General features: G+C 35.5%; 1 protein-coding gene across 1 annotated transcript; it reads right to left on the bottom strand.

Moving 5' to 3' along the window:
- Positions 1-1,354: 1,354 nt before the first annotated feature.
- LOC126764825 (zinc finger protein swm) lies at positions 1,355-12,232 on the bottom strand. Its single transcript, XM_050482394.1, has 6 exons — positions 12,058-12,232; positions 11,671-11,870; positions 11,247-11,610; positions 8,704-11,181; positions 7,833-7,961; positions 1,355-1,850 (listed from the first exon to the last, which is right to left on the bottom strand). The coding sequence occupies exons 2-6, from the start codon at positions 11,727-11,729 to the stop codon at positions 1,611-1,613; spliced, it is 3,270 nt and encodes a 1,089-aa protein (XP_050338351.1). The 5' UTR covers positions 11,730-11,870; positions 12,058-12,232; the 3' UTR covers positions 1,355-1,610.
- Positions 12,233-21,392: the final 9,160 nt, after the last annotated feature.

The following is a 21,392-nucleotide window of genomic DNA, read 5'->3' as shown; positions in this document are numbered from 1 at the left end:
ATTTCCCACCTTTGCATTTATTTTAATTTATTTTGGTATTTGTCATTTATCTTCTTCTACAACAGCGCGCCAGTTGTTTCTTCTTTTTGAAACGTGGCTCCAATTGGAAATTCCAAGGGAAGACAGGTCCTTCTCCACCTGTTCTTTCCAACGGAGTGGAGGTCTTCCTCTGTTTCCCCCGGCGAGTATTGCGTCGAATACTTTCAGAGCTGGAGTGTTTTCGTCCATACGGTCGACACGATCTAGCCAGCACAGCCGCTGTCTCTTAAATTCGCTGAAATATGTCAATGTCGTCGTACATTTCATCATTCCATCGAATGCGATTGAATATGTCGCACCATAGGGATTCGCCTTGTCTGAAGTCTCGTTTGATTTCAAATGGCTCGGACAGGTCCTTTCCGATCCTGACGGAGCTTTTGGTATTGCTTAACGTCAATTTACACAACCGTATTAGTTTTGCGGGGACACTAAATTCAGACATCGCGGCATAAAGGCAGTACCTTTTCGCGCTGTCATAAGCAGCTTTGAAATCGACGGAGAGGTGGTGGTTGTCGATTATCTTTTCCCGGTTCTTTTTCAAGATTTAGCGCATGGTGATTGTTGATTTTCCAGGTCTAAAGCCACACTGATAAGGTTCAATCAGTTTGTTTACGGAGGACTTTAATCTTTCACGCAATACGCTCGATAGAACCCTATATGCGATATTTAGGAGACTTATGTTGGATAATGATATGTTAGTTGGCGCAGATTGTAAGGTCTCCCTTTTTGTGGGTTGGGCTGAGTTCACTTAAATTCCAACCATTGGGCATGCTTTCGTCCGACCATATTTTACAAAGAAGCTGACGAATGCTCATCAGTTCTTCGCCGCCGTGTTTGAATAGCTCGTCGACTTTTTCGACTACCCAATATTTTGTTATGATTATATAATAAATATGTGCACCTGATTTGTATCTTCATTATAATGAATTTAATAAAAAGATTTAAGATACCATTTTTATTATTTATAGATATTTATATTAAAAGGATTTTGTACACTTTTTTAATTTAATATTTTATTTTCAGACGTTTTTTAATTCAACATAAGAATCTTAACTAATTTCATAAGAGATAGTAAATTACAAGAAATCTAGTAACAGTAAAGTTTAGTTGGTACATTTGCGGTATATATGCGAATCTCACTTAAAAAAATACACAAATATTATAGATCTTTTTATTCTATCACTACCGCATTTTCTTTTTATTTAACTTTAATAAGTATTACAAGATTTCTAGTAATATGATAGTTAAATGTTAAAGCAGCACTTGTATATATAAACTTTTTTATACATATGCCCATTGCTAATTTTTTGCTTCGTTCATATTATTCAATGCTGATGATTAGTGAAGACAAAATATAACACTAATGGCACTTCAGTGTATTACATATTTTTTCTTCACTACACCAGGATGCATGTTACAAAATAAATATATCAGTAGTTACCATAATTCATGCAAACAAATTATGCACTAAATTTTCTAGTTACTATTATGTGCTATGACACATGCCCATAATTTTAACCAAAATAAACACTAAACCAACATCGTACTATAGACTTCGCACTGTTTTGCGATCAGCGTCGCCATGATCTATCTTCAGATTCCTCATCTTCCTCTTCATCCTCAAGCCGCAATTCCGGCAATGTTTCTCCCCCGACTTCAGAATCATTACTCTGTTTATCATTACTAATTTGAGATGCGGCTGATTTTATTGAATCATGACTACTTAACTTTTCATCTGGTTTGTACATCTTATCAGTTGTCAAAACTCCCGTAGTTACCGATGATGTTGATATGACCGGTGCCCAGGTTATCTAAATGTTAAAAACATTTATGTTTAATAAGCATTCATACATATATCTCAATAGGAGCGTGATATTTAAATAACGAGTCATTATTAGATAAAAAAAAATCAACACTTCGGTTTTAACTTCAGTTGCGTCCATCCTATAATACTCTGCACAAATACAAAAGTTTCAATACAAGAACTTGTTTTTGAGCGGTCAGTTTATTGGAAGCTTTATGCTACGGTGGTCCGTTGTAAAAAACTTTTCAATTCAACAAGGTTTAGGTAATGGTACATTCTGCAAAAAAATTGCTGAGATCGGGGCAGTTATTGTATGGATTTTGATCGATCGGTTTATATGACAGCTATACGCTGTAGTGGCCCCATTTGAACAATTTTTCGCAGATTGTACCATGACCTTAATCTAAATGCTAAATCTCGTGAAGATATCTCGTAAAAAAATCCATACCAGGGTATCATTCTCATTGTTCAGTTTGTATGACAGCTATGTATATGCCATAGTGATTCTGACAAAAAACGGCTTCTTTGTGAGAACAAGACGTGTAAAATTTCTTATCAAATGTGGAACTAGTTCGCATACTGCTATAAGCAAAAAATAGTAATACTTTGTTCATAATTTGAAATTGTTTTTTTATTCTTTAAAATCTATAACGTTCCCAATACACTTGTGCCAACGTTTTTTCTAATTTTCAAAACAGTCAATTTCCGATATAGCCTTCAATTCGCGTAGCGTAACGTTTAATGTCTTCAATCGACTCAAAACGGTTTCAGAAATCACACGGAGATAAATCAAGCGAATACGATGGTTGCGGGATGATAGTATGCCTTGTTGACGGTTTGGCCGATCGGAATTAATTCGTAGTGCACCACACCTCGATAATTGAAGAAAACGGTCAACACAACTTAGATTTTTGACCTGCTATGACGTGGTTTTTTCGGCTTCTTCACTTTTTCCACGATATTCTTCAATAAATCATCTGTTTCCAGGTCGTAAGCATATATCCAAGACTCTTCGCCACTTATATACGTTTCATGACATCCTGGTCGTCAGAAAATATTATTTCACGGTCTTAACGCGACGCTGTTTTCCGAAAAAAAATTTAGTGTTTTTGGAACCAACCGCACTTTCACTTTTCTTACGCTCAAACGATCTTTGAAAATAGTTTTCACTGAATCCGATATTCCATGGGTTTTCGCGCGAAAACAAAATTAAAAGTCTTACTATTTTTTGCTCCCAGTAGTACATACATACAGACAGACATGGTTGCACGGTACCACCACAACACTTAGCGTCATAAACGTTCAGATAGTTCGTGGCCTTAACCAGAAACCACCCTGTGAGAGAACGATCCTCGCAGCGTTAGACTTGTCAAACAACGCTATTGCATAGAACAAACTACGCTCCGTCCAGGAGAAAGTTCTAAACTGAGAAGAATTAAACAAGGGGTTCCGCAAGGTGGTGTCCTCTCCTCGCTATTGTTTAACTTCTATATCTCGAAACTCCCACAGCCACCAGAGGGAGTTTCCATAACTTCGTACGCTGATAACACTGTGGAACATTTTTGGGATTATTGTCTGGGGGGTGAGAAATTCCAAGTCAGGGTGATGGTACTAGGTCAGTATAGTAAAACCCTCAAAGGGTTTGGCGTTCGTATGTCTCAGTTTTTTTTTATGACCTTTTAAATTTTTTCCTTATCTTGATGTTTTTCGCTTAGTTGTAACATTTTAGCAAAAACGATATTGATGTAGGGAAATGGAATCGATGGCATGTGTTCAAAGGTAAACGGCTATCTCTCCGACCTTCTCTGCATGGAGTTTAAGGGGGTATTCTGGTTTAGAAGCCCGAATTTTAGGTATTTTCTTTGGTGCGATAAAAAAAATTAAAAATTATTTTGACTATCCATTTTTTTACATGCTTTTTATTGGTATTCTAAGAATACAAAACATAAAAATATAAAAAAAAAAAAATAAATTTAAAAAAACTGCAGGTTGGCGAAGTAAAGACTGATGAAACAATGGCTTGTCCTGGTGTGCAGGATATAAATTCTTTCCGTGACCTAAAATGAAAATTTATGCGAAATCCGTGAAAAGTAAAAGTATAGTTAAGGCACTACGAAACGTTTTTGAAAAAAAAATTTATTAAATGGTGGAGATTTGAAAAAAAAAGTTTCGTATTTTCCGTTTTTTGTGGTTCGGAATTTTTTAAAAATAAAAAAAAAATCTTTCGAAAGCTCTTCATAGTGCGATACTATAAACTTGAGATATGATGCACACCGTTTCTAGAAAAGTAGTTATGAGAAAAACGAGTTTAAAGTTGTCACCGGCTGCGAAACGGTTTTGTCGGCGCGTCACAAAATGAGCTGTAACTCGGTAACCGACCAGTATGCTTTATGACACCAGAATCTGGTGATTGTGGGACCTATGGAGTTATTTTTATACCCTGAACAGGATATATTAAGTTTGTCACATATATATAAATGATCAGAATGTTGAACTGAGTCGATTTAGCCATGTCCGTCTGTCTGTCTGTCCGTCCGTCTGTCTGTCTGTATATATACGAACTAGTCCCTCAGTTTTTAAGATATCGTTTTAAAATTTTATAAACGTCATTTTTTCTTCAAGAAGCTGCTCATTTGTCGGAACTGCCGATATCGGACCACTATAACATATATGTAGCTGTCATACAAACTGATCTATCGGAATCAAGCTCTTGTCGGGAAAACTTTTGCATTTGACGTGGTATCTTCACGAAATTTGGTATGAGTTATTGTTCATAGAAATAATGTAATATCGGAAAAAATTGTTCAGATCGGATTACTATAGCATATAGCTGCCATACAAACTAAATGATCGGAATCAAGGGCTTGTATGGAAAACTTTCGCATTTGATGAGGTATCTTCACGAAATTTGATTTGAGTTATTGTTCATAAAAATAATGTAATATCGGAAAAAATTGTTCAAATCGGATTACTATAGCATTTAACTTCCAAATAAACTGGACACATAGTTACTAAAAGAAATGTACCTGTGAAGGGTATATTAGCTTCGGTGCAACAAGTAAACAATTTTTCTTATTTTTAATTCCATAACAACCATTCATGTACAAAATAAGACATGTGTTTTAAGCCGTTATCGTGTTGTAAATAGAAGTGGCTGCTATTAACAGCTGATTTAAGCACGCTTAAAATTAACTTTTTTTTTCTTAAAATGTTCAGATAGCTATGCTTATCCACTTTTGAAATGTATACAAAAAAAAAATAAATCCCCAAACAGTAAGTAATGTGTTGAATAATGCTGGTTTTCATATACTAATCGCACGTTCTAAGCCATAGATAAGTAAGGTTAATAAAAAGAAAAGACCAACTTTTGCTTAAACAAACCGTATTGATTTTTGGAAAATATTGTGTTCACCAACGAATCAAAATTTAACATATTTGGTCCGAATGGATCGCGAAAAGTGTGGAGAAACATCAATGAAGAGTCGCAAGAAAAAAATGTATTTCTAACGGTAAAGCACGGTAGGGGTAATGTTATGGTTTGGGATTATATAGTTGCATCTGGAGTTGGACAGTTGGACATTTGGACATTATTAGTAAAAAATGAATAAATTCATGTATCTGAACATTTTAACAAAATAATTCAAATTCTAAGTGTGCTTAAATCAGTTGTTAATAGCAGCCACTTCTATTTACATCAGGATAACAACTTAAAACACATGTCTTATCTTGTACGTGAATGGTTGTTATGGAATTAAAAATAACTCCATAGGTCCCGCAATCACCAGATTCTGGTGTCATAAAGCGTACTGGTCGGTTATCAACAGTTGATAAGCGGACCAAGAGATCACTTAGCAATTAGCGAAGGCATGAGTTGTAGGAAAATGAAAGTATAATTAGGCCTACCAATCATTAGATAGCGTGTTCAGCAAATTATGAAGCATGAAATGGGCCTTAAGTTTGAATCAAAACTAGCTCCGCCGTGAGATACACGACATCCAAGAGAGACTTGCTATAAAAAACCATGGTGGGGGATCTTTAATGGTATGGATGGGCTGCCTTTAGCTCTAAAGGCAAATCTCATATGTTTTTTTTACCGACTAAAGCAAACTCCGAAGTATACATTGATCTACTGGATAGTGAGCTCATTTCTTTTGCTGAGAATTTTCATAACGAATTCTTTTGCTGAGAATTTTCATAACGAAAGCTGGATATTTTAGCAAAACAACACCCCCATTAATGTGTCTCACGCTACAAAAGAATTTTTTCAGTCCCGGAATATCCAATAATTGGATTGCCCAGCTTTGAGTAACCCCATAAATGACCTTTGGGGTACAGTGGGGAGCAAAGGTGATTCCACGCTCAACATTTTCGTGTTTGAACGCTCATAAAACCTTAACGCATGAAGTAAATGAAAAAAAACTTTTTTTTCCAAGAAGATGTATTTAGTTTACAACAAATATGCGTTTCTAATGAAATAAGCAGAGAAGAAATGTATTAGTGAAGAACCAAAAACAAAAACATAACGCATGTACTCAGTTTTGCACCCTTTATGAAAAAAGAGAAAATTGATATATTATTAATATTTTGCCCAAAGGCCCTTATTATCTATAACATTTTTTATGCGATTTGGCATACTCTCAACCAGATTCCGTACCATTTCTTTTGGAATTTGATTCCACTCTACTTCAACTCGCTTCCAAAGTTCGTCAAGATTGAATAGAGCAAATTGGTACTGCCCGAGCAGTCGTTTCACAGTTGACCATAAGTTCTCAATTGGATTGAGGTCGAGGCTTTGAGCTGGCCACTTCATCAACTTAAATGTCTGGTCCCAGCCATTCGCGAACAAATTTTCGCAGTGTGCTTGGAGTCCCCATCTTGTTGAAAAGTTATTTCCTTTCCGGGGTAATACTATTTTCCAAAAAATTGGGAAGATAGGTTTGCAAAATATGTAAATAGTTTTCTTTTTGCATTATGCCATCAATCTTAAGCAATGGTCCAAAGTGCCACCACATAAAGCACCCCCAAACCATTATATTTCCTCCTCCATGCTTCACGGTTTGTTTTACATGATGTCTTTGAAGTTTCCCGCCGGGCCTGCGCCAACAATATTGCTTTCCATCCGACTGAAAACGGTTAAACTTAGATTCGTCCGACCAGATAACACGTTTCCTGTCACCTACAGTCCAGTTTTTATGTTCCCTTGCAAATTTCAACCGAGCCTTACTATTTTTCTCCGATAGAGCTGGTTTAATTTTTTTCACAGATGCGACATTTCCGATTCTTCCAAGTGCTCTTCTAGCTGTCCACCGACTAACATTTTTAATAATTTCCATAGAAGCCTCTTTTGGTGTTAAAAGCTTATATTTCCTCATTTTCGATATCATAAGTCTAGCGTCAGAGTCTTTTAAGATGCGATGGCGCCCATTCAACAAGTTTTTGAATTATACATTTTGTCTTTTTTGCACCTTGACCACCACTGACTGACTAACATGCTGTTTTTTCGCAGTACATGAGTACATGCGTTATGTTTTCTTTTTTTGGTTTTTAACTAATTCATTTCTTCTCTGCTTATTTCATTAGAAATGCATATTTGTTGTAAACTAAAATAATATTGGATATGAATTTTAAGAAGTTTTCTATTTTGCACATATAATTATTTTCTATGGAATTTAAGTAATATATAATTGGGATTTTGTTTTTGATTACTACATCATATAAAGCCAGTTTTATTTAAGCCATCGAAATATATTTTCTTTTTGATACTTTAAATTCAGGTTGATGTATTTCACATATAATTCTTTTACGAAGGTATTTGTGTTGTATTGTATTTTCGCCTTTTCATTTTATATTAACATATTCCATTGACTCAAAGCGTATTTTCTTATTTTCTTACATATTTCTGCATTATTTTGAAACCAAAACAAATAATTTCAAAGTTTAGGGAGAAATTAAGAATTTGGTAGTTACAAAGTTATGTTACAACTCTTACCTGCAGTCGTTTATCTTTGAAAACTTTTCCACGTAATACAGCCTGCTCCGCATTTATTCGTGTAGCATAGGATAATATTAGTTGGGGTATTTCTTTATCCACATCGTGTTTAGTTATTTCTCCAAAATGCTAAAATGTTAACAGTAATTTCTTACTTTACTTCCAAAAGGTTCAGTTTCATTATATAGTTAACATTAAAAACTACTACTTGTTCTTAAGGGGTTATATGCACTTGTGTGGGTTGGAAAAATCGATATTTATTATTGCATTTTCTTAAAGTAAAGCATTTAAAGATATATCCAATGTTACAGCTGTAAACAGCGAGCTTTTCCCATGTGCCCCCTATCGCGATTATCTCAAAATGATGCTTTTTAAAAAGTACCGTTGCGGTGAGCAAGGTTTCTCATAAATCATATGACTTATCGATCTAATTTTTATTGGCTACTTGAAAACTACAAAATCTCATACTTAAACGAAGGATTTATTATTTGAAATAAGTTTTTTTTGGAATGAAAAAACAATTTTTAGACCCACAAAAATCGATCTTTTCAGTAAAATCATCACTACTTGCGTCCTTCGTTCAAGTACAGTGATATGATATAAACTAAATAAAACTGTTTTTTTTTTTATTTTTTTTATCAAAATCATGCTCACCGCAAAGGTTGTAAGACAAAAAGTGTATCGGCACAATAGCTGTAGTGCTAACAAACGGGTTCTTTTTTCACTGATGAATTAAATTTCAGAACTTTAATCATATATAAAAGTATCAACAGTGTAATATAAAACAAAAAAAAAATGTTATTTATTTAATTTTTTCAGAATATAACTTTATAAAACACCTTAAGTGAAAATCTGGAATTTTTTAAATTACCTTAAAGTGGCCTAACACGAAATCCGCCTCCTCACTAGTAAAACCAGTAACCACTATCGTTTTTGGTCTGCGGTCAACGCGCGTAGATCCCTCAGGAAATGATGGACGAGATCGGGGATTTGTTCTTCCAGAGGGGAAGTGAGGAACTTTGCTCCCTATTGGTAACGGGTGAGAGGATACAACACCAACGGCTGCACTACCAGGAACGACCCCAAGACTGCGCTGCAGTTCTTCAATGCGCTTTTGTATGGCGGTAGTATCATTTCCCTCCTGTTGTTGAGCTATTAGTTCCAATTCTATATCCAGCAATTCTTTCTTTTGTTGCTCTTTCGTTTTTTTTGGTGGAATTGGGTGCTGGTTTTGAATTTGTGCTTGGATTTGTTCTTGTTCTGTGGCAATCTCCTTACGTAATTTATCAATAGTTTCTTGCAAGACTTTTATAGTGTCAAGGGTTTTAGTTCGTTGGGGGTCATTTGGTTCGCAACGTTCTACTATTTCCAAAGCAGATTTCATCTGTTTTACATAACTTTGTAATAGTTCCTGTTTCCTTTTCCGTAGTCCATTGGCGAGTTGTACAACAGCTTTAGCTTGCTCTTCTTGTTTCTTACGTATTATGGCATTTGTTGAACCAGAGTTGTGACTACGTGATACGTTATTTTTTAATCGCAAAGATGTTGCCGGTACATGAGCGGCAGCTAGAGGAGTGTTAACGTTTGTTGCGTTCGATGTATCACATGCAGGTATGCTTCCCGACGAAGTAATACTCGGATTTGCAATATTTTCATTCGGTGTTTTAGCTGAATCAGCTGCCGGAGTTGGAACAGCTGGGACGTTATTTAAATGATATTGACTATTTTTTCGTGTATTACCCATTGTCATAGGGGCCATATCATTTATTAATGTATTTGTATCTTGACTGTGCCAAAATACTTTTATAAAGCGATTGTTAAGCACAGCTTCTGTACTACGGTATGCAACATTTGCTTCGGCATGTGTTGAAAACGTTACAATAGCTGCTTCGGGATCACCATCATAAGAAATTTGTATATTTACAATTTTGCCAAATTTAGCAAAGTGATTATTAAGATGTGCGATTGTATTCATGCCGCGTGGAATCTTTCGTAACTCCAGAGAACAGTTACTTTGTATACTTGGTAAACGCGGACCAAGACGACTGTTAAGTGGAAGCTTACGTTTGACGGGCCCTTCAGCAATAGCCACCGAGTCTTCTAAATCAAAACGACGCTTACACTGTGCCATTTGACTTATATCTCCACCCGATCCAGGATTGCCTGCATCAACAACAGGAATTGGAATTAATTCTCGTTGCAGTGGAGCTGAAACGGCTGAAGAATTGAAAGGGAAAGAAAGCATCGGGGTAGCAACCCTAAAACCGGAGCCAGCGTTGGTATTTCCAGTGTAGTCTGCCGCAATTGAACCAGGGTTGTTTTGTTTATCCGCAATAGTTCCAAGTGGAGGAAACCCAACGGCTGCTACAACTCCAGAAACCGGCATTATTCCTCCTGACCTCGCTACACCAGTGAAAGGATTAATACCTGAGGTATTAACAGTACCACTTACTGTGGATCCACCTGTCAATAGCGGGTTAGAAGAAACCATTGACTCAGAAGATCTCATCCATAAATCAGGTGCATCTGGGTTATATTCCGGAAGGGACATTCCAATTAAGCCGGCATTATTAATATCTTCAAATACAACGGGATTAATCCCATGGTCCCAAGGGCATGTTTCTCCCCGAACGCAGTAACCTTTTTCATCAAAATCACGGCATCGTTGCCGCTTTTCTGATTCATGTTGTAAATGTGTATGATTAGCATGACGATCAGGTGACCCGCGAACGATTCGTGATACATTCGGTGATCCCTTATTTCTGCCTCCACGTTCAAGAGAAGGTGAACGGCTGCGTGAATTTGACCGGTTCAGTCGGTTTTTACGACCAACACCCTCTCCACCGTTTCCTATAAAACGGGGTGATCTTTCGTCTGAACCTGTCATGTTGCTACTGTTACCAATACGTCTACGTTCCGTTCCACTACCGCCAGCACCTCGCCTACGCTCATGAGATCCTACATGCCGTAAGTCTATTGTTGGTGGAGATTTATTGCGAAATTGACGTTGCATTTTTTCACGCTCATTTATTCGGCGATCACGAGAACGACTTCGGCGCGAATGTCTTTCATTAGATCGTGATCGAGAACGTGATCGCGAACGGGATCGAAGGGAAGCACGACGACGACGGCTCTCTCGCGGTTGATTCTCTTTGTCAGCAATAGTCCTCGGAGGAGGACTTGCACTGCGAACGTGATGACTGTTAGATCCAGCTTGAGAATAGTGTGTAGGAATAGATGGTGGCGTTTCACTTTTAATTGCAGTAGGGTAATGAACAATTTGGCTCATTGTATCAGATTTTAAATTAGCAGATACGGTACTACTGCCGAGTAATTCTTTTTCTTTATTCTATAAAAAAACAAAAAGGATTTGTGAAAAATGCAAATAATATTCTTCGCAAATTTCGAACTTACGTCATCTATTGGTGGAGTTTGAACTTTCTCGGCACAAACGGTATTCGGCAGGTTATCAATTTTCAATGGAGGTTCTGTAATGTTTGCTCCTTCAATAGATACTTTTCTGGTATCATTAATATCGGGAGCGACTTCTTCCCGAACAAAATTTCCACTACTTAATTTCGGTGAGGGCAGCAAGATATCAGTAAAATAATCCTCAGTGTTAATGGCACTAAATAGCCTCTCTACAAAAGGTTGTGTTTCCTCACCAAGGAAAACATCAAGTTGTTCTATCATTAATTTTTTTAATTCTTTTTCTGGTTTATCTTTCTTAAGCAACGCCAACACATAGCGGGCAAGGGCAGAAGAATCCGCATCACATCTATAATAAAAAAGTAACAATATAAGAACGGTTTTCTCTGTAATAAGTACTCATACTTACAAAGGTTCCAATACGACAACAAGCCAGCTTTTCAGAGCTTCCTGATTTTTTACGATCATCTTAATAATATTTCTCAGTGTTTTTCATAAATTAATAACTTTGCCTTGTTTTGATGTGATTTTTAAAATACACTACATATACAATTCGGCTATAAACTTTTATATTATATATTCTCTTCAAGATTCCCAATCAGCTTTTTTCTAAAAACCAAAACAAATTCAACATTAGAACACTAGATATAATTGAACTTTGAAATGTTAATCCTTTGTAGGGTAGCAGTTTTATACGCATATGCGAATACTCGTCATATTATTAAGATCATAACTTTTGCGTGCACCAATCAACGAGTGAAAAATTTCTGGATTTTACTACTCGTTATTAAGTTACCATATGCGATAATACAGAAAATTCCACTCGTAGAACACAATTTCTGAAGATGTTTAATTTTCTGATTTCACAGCTTTCAGTTATAACCCTATACGTCCCGTTGTGAACAATTTTCAATATTTTAGCAAAAAAAATTTATACAAATTCCTTCCAAATATAGATACTCTCGTTGGACACCTACTAAGCGAACGAATATAGTCGATACATGAGCTGACAGCACTGATTCGATATTTAACGTTTAACACATAAACACACTGTTACACAATGTGTTTTACTTTGCGATTTCGTGTTTGCGAGATATTTGCATTTAAAGTTCAAAAATTCTTTCATATATAATTTAAAAAACATAGATAGAGATACGTAATATAATTTTGTGATGAATTGGCCGCGCTTCAAATAAATAACTCTGGTTAGTCCAACACTGGGGTGTTCAGAGTTCTTTCATGTCGACTTCGGCCTCGCTTCAAAAAAAAAAACCCTGGACGGTCCAACACTGGGGTGTTCAGAGTTCTTTTGGGTCGAAATTCTTTCAGCACTAAATAATAATAAAGAATATAGACATATTTTTTTTTCTTTTTTCACTACACAAAATGTGCCAACACTAATATTTGTAATAAATGTAAAGTCACAAATCTATTGAAACTTTAGTTATTTAAAGTACATTTATTTTCTTTAAAAATGCACAATAAATGAAAAATTTAGATGTACTTCAATGTGCATGTATTTAAAAATATCTTATACTATGTTCGGACCGAGAATGAAAGCATGTTTTTGTTGGAAAAACTGATTTTCGCCCCAAAACTTGTGTTTTCGTCTATGTAAAATCTGTCAAACGAAAACACATTAGAGGGATTCTCTTGTTCTTGCAAGATTGCAGATTGCCAAAATCCTATATCGAAATATACAAGGGCACGAGAGCACCCATTGCAGAATACTGCGATATATGAACGGATGATCCGGTCAATTTATTGTAAATGACTATTGTGCATTCCTATTTTGAATTGGCACAACTTCTGCGTTCATTCTTAGCAAAAAACCTGTAAAAAATCTTTATAATTTAAATAGAAATCTATTTAAAATTTACCTTCCTCAATAATTTAACGTCAAAATATGTATTTAGGTAAAATGACAGCTAGCACAGGGTTGCAATTATTTTTTTACGTGTCACTGCACGAAAATAAACTTGGGTTTTGGTTCAAATATTTTTCTGCGTATGTTTGTTGTTGTGCCGTTGCATTAGGTGGAAAAATGTACAACTCGTGTATCGTGCAAGGGTTTTGCAAGAGCAAGCGAATTCCCCTATTGAAAACCAGTTTTCGCTAAAAAATACTTGAAGACTTACATTCCACTCATTATAATCGGTGCCTGCTCTAGTTTAATCGATTTTATTGGAAGGTATATCTTGCCGGCTCTAAATTGTCACTTGATATTTGTTTACATTCCATATACAAATACAGCTGCCACTATATTGTCATATTAGGGAGATTCTCTTGCTCTTGCAAAACCTTGCACGGTGCACGAATTGCAGAATTTTCCTCTTGGTGCAACGGCACAACAACAATCACACACAAATAAATATCACTATATCCTGCAATGGGTGCTCTCTTGGCCTTTTGCATTTTGTGTCATCGTGCAATCTTGCAAGAGCAAGAGAATCGCCCTATTGATAGCTGTCAGTCAAAACTTATTGAAAATACACATTGTCGGTCCGAACGACTTATAGCGGGATTCTGTAACCAGTCTCTAGTCTCTATTTGAGACATTTGGAGGCAAAGTCTCAATTTGAGACTAGTTACTATTCACTAAACAGTCTCTAGCGTTAGTCTCAAAATATTGAGACCTGGTAGTTAGCAGGTCACAAAACTAAAAAGAACTCTTGTCTGCCATTTTGAATATACTGAATAGAGATCATCATAGATATTAATCGATTGTCGTTTCTTCATATTTTGTAAGCAACTCAAACACGAAAAGGTTAAAAATAAATCAATTTTACATAAATTTCGTAAATATTATGAAACAAAGTCAACATATATTTTTATTTTCATTGATAATTATGTTTTTTGACTATGTTATAGAAAATTTAATATTTGTTATCGACATATTTATTTTCATTCAAGTGTAAAAACATCTCTGAATAATGAAATGTAATAGATTTTGTGACTGTCACTTACAGAATAGCAATATCATCTCAAGTCTCAAAAATTGTCTCTAACTTAAAATCTCAAATTTAGAGACTTGAGACTGTCTCAAATTACAGAATCGCACGGTTAGATTCAACAACCCACAAATGTGTTTTCAAAATGTTTTCAATGTCGGGCCGAACATAGTATAAAATTTTAAAATGTTTCGAAAATTCATATCGGCAATTGTTACAAGGTCTTATTTCTCTACCATTTCGAGTGTTTTTTTTTTTCAAATTTACACATTGCTGTCCACTGCTTCTCTTTTTCCTAATAATGTTTGTTTTCCATTTTTCTGGTTGTTTCCTCCTATTCCCCTTTTCTTTGATAAGCATAATGACGTCGCAGTCCGCAGTTGGTGTCGTAAGTTAGGCATCATAAGAAACATTTGGCGTGAAAGATATTGGACCAGGAGAATCTGTGAAGTAACGTAAAAAATTCCAATTTCCCGTTTACATTATCTTCAACTGCGTATCATTTTGAGTTACTAAGGCTTGTTGTACATTATATGTTGCGATACAATTATCTTTATCGACAATAGCGTTTCAAAACAAAATATCATTGAACATGCTTTTTATTGACAATATAGAGATAATGCAGAACTTACGTACACAAACAAACGTCCCTGAAAGACGGAGGTAACAGATTGCACAAACCCATTAAAACATTTCCAGCTGTTAACCAACACTGTTACAATTTCTGCAATTCTCAATTGAATAGGAGAAATCGTAAGTAAGAGAGGGAGAAACTATCGACAATCAAGCAATGTTAATATTTAAAAGAGAAGAATTAATTTTTTTTCAAGAAGAAGAATTAATTACAGAAATCAGGAAAAGCGCAATTGTTTTGTTAATTTAGCGTTTCAACAAGTAAGCTATATGAAACATATTTTAATGACAAATTTGCAAATATACCTATAGGCAGAAATTAAGGCGAATTATTGTAAATAAAATTTTTTTTAATGCAGATTAATTAAATACGAATTTACGAATAATTCTTTCAAATATACCTATAGATAGAAATAAAAGCGAAATTTTTTTAACTACAACATTGTTTATTTAACGACCCAATTTATTGGGGAATACAAACACCTGGTACCTCAGTACGCGCTTACACTCGCGCGAGTGTTTAAAAAAAAAAAAAAAAAGATTGTATATTTAAAAGGTACAATTTATTCAAAGTTATCCGTTGTTTGCATTACAAAGTTTTGCGGTCGGCGCGGGTGGAACGATGAAACCGTTTTGGATGGGCGGCTTGTGTCGTACGAATGTTAGATAACGAATGAAGTTAGCGAATGTAAGCACGGATGCGTGGAACGATGTATAACATATGAATCTGCCATCCCGTTGTCCATCCTTTTTGTTGAGTGGGTTGTACAGGTGTGGTGAGTTGAGTTGGTGTTGTGTTATTGTGTCATCGGCTGTGGTGTATTGTACTGTAGCATTAGGATGCGCCAGTTTTACCGAGTAGAGGGGGTGGATGCTTAACTCATTTAAACATCCTGGGCCCCCTAGGCGAATATTTTGCCTAGTTTTATATACTATATATATGCTATTGCATGTATTTCGGCGTACTGCTAGTAGAGTTGCCGAGAGCGCAGAATACATCCTCTAAATCCTGAAAATGCCTTTGGTTTTAAACATAATATTTGTTATTTATTTACTTTTAGGTGTGTATGGTTCGGACCTATATTTTGCGAGTTTATCCGACTTATTGTTATAGTAAACATGTGTATGCGTTGTTTGCTTTTATTAGTTTTATTTGCGGTTATTTACTATTTCTAATTTTATTGATTTGGTATACCGGTAATGTATTCTTGGCCTTTTCTGAAATGGTTTGCATTTTATTTATTCTTTGAAGGATAGTGTCTCCACGCCTGGCTCAGATATGGTCAGAATGGGTACTCCTTAACCCTGGAGTTAGGACTGTGACAATAGAGGGATCTGGCGAGGAGGTTGCCGTGAATGGAAAGTTCTTCGCAATTAATTTATTGCTTTGTATAACTGATTCCCATAAATGTTGCGTCAGTAATCATAAGTGGCGTAGGCCACCCTGGGGGGTCGAAAAGTGACAGATATTTGAATTTTTATTATTGTCAGATTGAATTCTGACTTTGGTTTTTCTACCTTTATGTGGGGTATTAGAAAATTGTGGCTCTATTGGTTGTCGTACGACATACCGGCCATTATTTGATCGAGTAGTTGTGGCTTTAGAGAAGTGCTCACAATACTGATCTTTTATAATTTTGTTTGTTGTTGGAAGTTTCCTTAACTTTTGCAATTTCCTTAATTTTGAATTAAGGTATTTGTCCTCAACTTGAGTTGGTATGGTGGAAACTGGTTCTGCAACTAGTCCACTTTGTATTTCGCTGTGCAGCGTTTGAATTTTTTGTGCCTTTGAGCAACATGGTGTCTCTTGGCAAGTTTTACAGTTTTGGGTTTCGGGATTTGCAATTAAATTTGCTTTTGCAATTTTTATATGTATGCGCATGTGACAGACAATTTGTGAAAAGTCTTTTTGACCTGACAAAATAATTTCGTTCGTTAACTTTTAAGCTTTTAAACCTCTCGCAAGATTTAAGTTTATGCTCTCTTTTACATAGTTCGCATGACGTATGTTTTCGTTGTTCAGATGTGAACGATTGCGTTTTGTGAAAGTTTTTGTTTAAATTTTTGTTGCTTCTAGATTGGGGCCTATTGAAGCTTCGGTTTTGGTCGTGTTTAATGTTCTTAGAATTAATTATATTCTCTTCTAACCTTTCCGCAATTTCATATTGGTTGGTGAGAAAATCTTTCATTTGTTGCCACGTTGGGCACTTTTTTCGTGATGAGAGCGATTGCTCCCATAGAAGTAACGACTTTTCTAGTAATGCGGCGGTGCAAATGTTTACCAGGATTGGGTCCCAGCTGTCTGTTGGAATATTTAGTGTCGATAGAATCGACAAGCAATTTGAAACACTGAATTCTAGTTTGATGAATTCTACACTTGTTCCTTTCTTAACTTTTCGCAAGTTCATTAATGTCGTTACTTGCTTATCGACCAGTATTCTTTTATTTTCGTATCTAGCTTTTAGAGCTTCCCAAGCCAAATTGAAATTGTCGTCATTTAATGCGAACTGTTTGACTATTTCGCCTGCTTGACCTTTTGTCTTGTATCGGAGGTGATACAATTTTTGTGCTTTTGATAGTTGTGGATGGTTGATGTAAACGGCTGTAAACATGTCCCGGAAGGACGGCCATTCTTCATAACCTCCATAAAATATTTCTGTGTCACATGCGGGCACCTCGAGGTGGATGCCTGAACTTGCCTTTTGACTGTCTATTTGTGGCAGCTCTACTCTACTGTGGAGAGTAGGTGCAATTGCTTTAATGAGCTTTAGTTGATCGGAGATCATAGCTTTTGTATCTTCATATTGGTCTAAGCAGTTTTCAAAAATAGCGTAAGCCGATGATTTAAAATTTTTGGGTAGATCTGAATCGTCAGAATCTACTATGTCGTCATGAGCCGCTTGGAGGCGAGTCCAAAAATTATCGAGATTTTCCTTTTTGATTTCTAATGCCGATTCAGAGTAGTCTTGAATCGGTGAAGAGGAAAATCTAGTGCAGTAACTTGTTAAACTGTCACTTTGTGAAATAAACTTAACAACCTGTTTTGAGCGGGTAGCTCCTACATTTGTATTTCGATTATTGTTGTTGTTAACCATTTTTGCAAAATAATGTTATTTATTTATATTTTAGTTCGAAAATATATTTGAATTGTTAATTGGTATTAAAAACCGCGCTTTTTATTAATTAAAATATTTGATGTCCGTATGATTTGTATTTAGGTACACCCTAATACTTGGACTTGTATGTGCTCATGTTTTGTGCAATTGAGAGCTCGTTGAAGCGATCAATGCTGTTTTAACATAAGTATGCACGAATTGTTAGTATGTATTTCTGATTATGCTTATGTTCTTAAGCAAATGAGAGCTCGTTAAAGAGATCGATTCGCTTTTGTAAGCAATCCTGCTTGTTCTTGTTTGCTAAAGAACAAGTAGTATTGCAGAATAGATGCCAATATGGACTTTGAATATGAGTTTGTAATAATGTGTGTTAATATGCAATATGTGAGATTTTGTTTAGTGTCAAGGCAGATTATAAATGTTATTATATATTTTTTTTGAAAAAGAGAGAGAGATATTGGAACACGGTATTGAAAAAGTTATTTTCTCTTATGTCCGTATATGTTCATATGTAAATAAATATGCACTTTTAAATAGTATCCATTAGTATATAGATTTTGCGCTTGGCAATTATACATACATATGTATAATGAAATATATAATGAATATATGTATGTTTCCACTAAGTAAATATATATGCATATATGTATGTAAATATAGGTATTTCAGTTTTTTTTTTTTTTGCTTTTGCTTTCTTACTGTATGCAGTCGTGCTTATTGCTTTATTTAACATAAGGGACTGCCGGTAACCTTTCGCATGTGAATGCTTGAATATTGGCTGCTTTTTGTTTTTGTTAAGTGGTTGTGTTTGATTACACCAATGTAAGCTTAACATATAAGCATGTGAAAATTTGTTTATTTAGATAAATTAATATATTATACCCAACATTTATCGGGTTTTCACGCAAATTATGGTGATGTTTAACCGGATTTTGATTACCGATTTTATGATAGTATATAAATCAGTAGTTTGTTTTTTTTATACATATATGCATATGTATTACAAATTGAAAAATTGGATAGAATACGCTCACTTTGTTCCTTTAGGGGCTTTTTTTGGTATGCATTTATACTGCCTTCTGTGTTTGTCCCTCTTTCTGTGCTCCAGCTACCACCTTGCGCTGCTGTTTTGTTTGTATGCGCATTCGGGCGATGAGAGGGGGGAAATGAAGACTTGTCGATCCTTTTTTGGCAGGTATTTGTATATTTGTTATAATTGTTCGCGCCCGTTTGCTCCGTTTTGTGTATTTTTGTTGAATGTTATTGTTTTATTGTATTTTTGTTGTGTTTTATTGTATTAGGCATTTTTAAATTTCGCGCCCGATTTATGCTTCGCTTTTAGGTTTCGCGCCTGATATTCTCTCTGTTGTTTTTGTTTTTTTTTTTGTTTTGTTTGCTTTCGCGCCCGTTTGTTTCGATTTTATGTTTGTTTTATTATTTAGATGATTTTACATTTCGCGCCCGATTAATTAGTTAGTTTATGTCTTGTGTTTGGGTAGCGCGCATATGTTTGTTTCTGTTGTCTTTGTTGAAATTGCTTTTTGTTCGTTTTGTTGTTGTTGTCAATTCACTTTTTCTCTCCACTTTATGTATGTATGTACGACAGTTTGTAAATATTTTAAATATACTGCATTGCACCTTGATTATTAGTTCTGTTTCTTATACGAGTATGTACATATATAAATATACGTGTATGTTTTTTTTTTGTAGTTTTGTTCAGATTGGGTCACTGCACTGTTTTCACTGCACACCGTTTTTTTTTTTTTTGTTTTGTTCACCGCACAGGTATATTTATATCTTTATTGTGGTTTTTGTTTCTCCACTAGTGCCTTTCTGTGAGGCTCGAAGGACCATGTTTATTTAACGACCCAATTTATTGGGGAATACAAACACCTGGTACCTCAGTACGCGCTTACACTCGCGCGAGTGTTTAAAATAAAAAAAAGAGTTGTATATTTAAAAGGTACAATTTATTCAAAGTTATCCGTTGTTTGCATTACAAAGTTTTGCGGTCGGCGCGGGTGGAACGATGAAACGTTTTGGATGGGCGGCTTGTGTCGTACGAATGTTAGATAACGAATGAAGTTAGCGAATGTAAGCACGGATGCGTGTAACGATGTATAACATATGAATCTGCCATCCCGTTGTCCATCCTTTTTGTTGAGTGGGTTGTACTGGTGTGGTGAGTTGAGTTGGTGTTGTGTTATTGTGTCATCGGCTGTGGTGTATTGTACTGTAGCATTAGGATGCGCGAGTTTTACCGAGTAGAGGGGGTGGATGCTTAACTCATTTAAACAAACATATTTTTATTGCATATTAACAAGCTGAGTAAGACCCGTAAATGTGTACATTGATAATTACTTCGGGGATTGCACCGTTGCCTGCGAATATAATCCGTTCTTAATTTTTTGAAGATATCTTGTAAAATAAACAAGTTTTCTTTATAATAATTTACTAAATACTTCTACATATTATTGGTGCCACACAACACAACTTTTACAGAACCTTATGGTGGATGATCAAACCTCACAGCTACGCTCGCCCTTATAGGATTTCTATTCAATGGAGAATGGTGTGATAAAGAACACCAAAATTCTGCTAACAGAACATCCCACGAATCTACTGAAGAATCGAGAAAGAATTATTGAAGAAGGTTTACTAAAAACGACTGGACATTGCTGGCCGTAATATCACACCATATCTGCTTAAGGTTAGTCGCGCTTAGAATACACATTAGTATAATAATGAAGTGCGAATTTCGGGGAAAAATCAGGTTAAGAGCCCCGTTCTATCTCGCCAGTGTGAGTTTAGACATTGAGTGTTCAATTCGGAGAAATATGTGTCTAAAGTCAAAGCGACGACATAAAATGCCTCGGAGCTATAAAAATTTAAAGATAAAATATCACGATTGTTGTGTATTTTCTTTGGAAAATTTTTACATGCCTTGGTCAAGTCCTTAATGTTAATATTAAGGGCTCAACTTTTCAGGGAATTTTTTTAGGGTATTTCCAAGGAAATTTTATGAGAGGATTGAAAAAAGTGAATAGTTCAAAATAACAAACACCCTAATATATATATGGTATACATATGTAAGTACTGGATTATATGTTATTTATAAACATTTCCTGATTTGTTGCTAATTGCAGACAGAAATTCTGATGTTCGCAGTTATATAAAATGTCGCTGGGCCAATAACAATGCTTTGGTAGTATTTTTGCCAGAGTACGATCCAACAACACCATGGCTGCAACATTCAGGGGTGTTGTGGAATCCAAGACAGAATTGCTTAGCTGTCAGAATTGCAAACCAATTCTGATTTTCAATGGTGTCACAGAATCTGATTGGATTTTCGTCTTTTCGAACATACGCAAAACCAATATTCGAATCAGCTGTTTACTAATGTGACAAAACTACCAAATGAATACATTTGG

The sequence above is a fragment of the Bactrocera neohumeralis genome, unplaced genomic scaffold, assembly GCF_024586455.1.
Source record: "Bactrocera neohumeralis isolate Rockhampton unplaced genomic scaffold, APGP_CSIRO_Bneo_wtdbg2-racon-allhic-juicebox.fasta_v2 cluster10, whole genome shotgun sequence".
Classification (NCBI taxonomy): domain Eukaryota; kingdom Metazoa; phylum Arthropoda; class Insecta; order Diptera; family Tephritidae; genus Bactrocera; species Bactrocera neohumeralis.
Note: the sequence above shows the minus strand (reverse complement) of the source record. Positions and strands in the feature narration are given on the sequence as shown.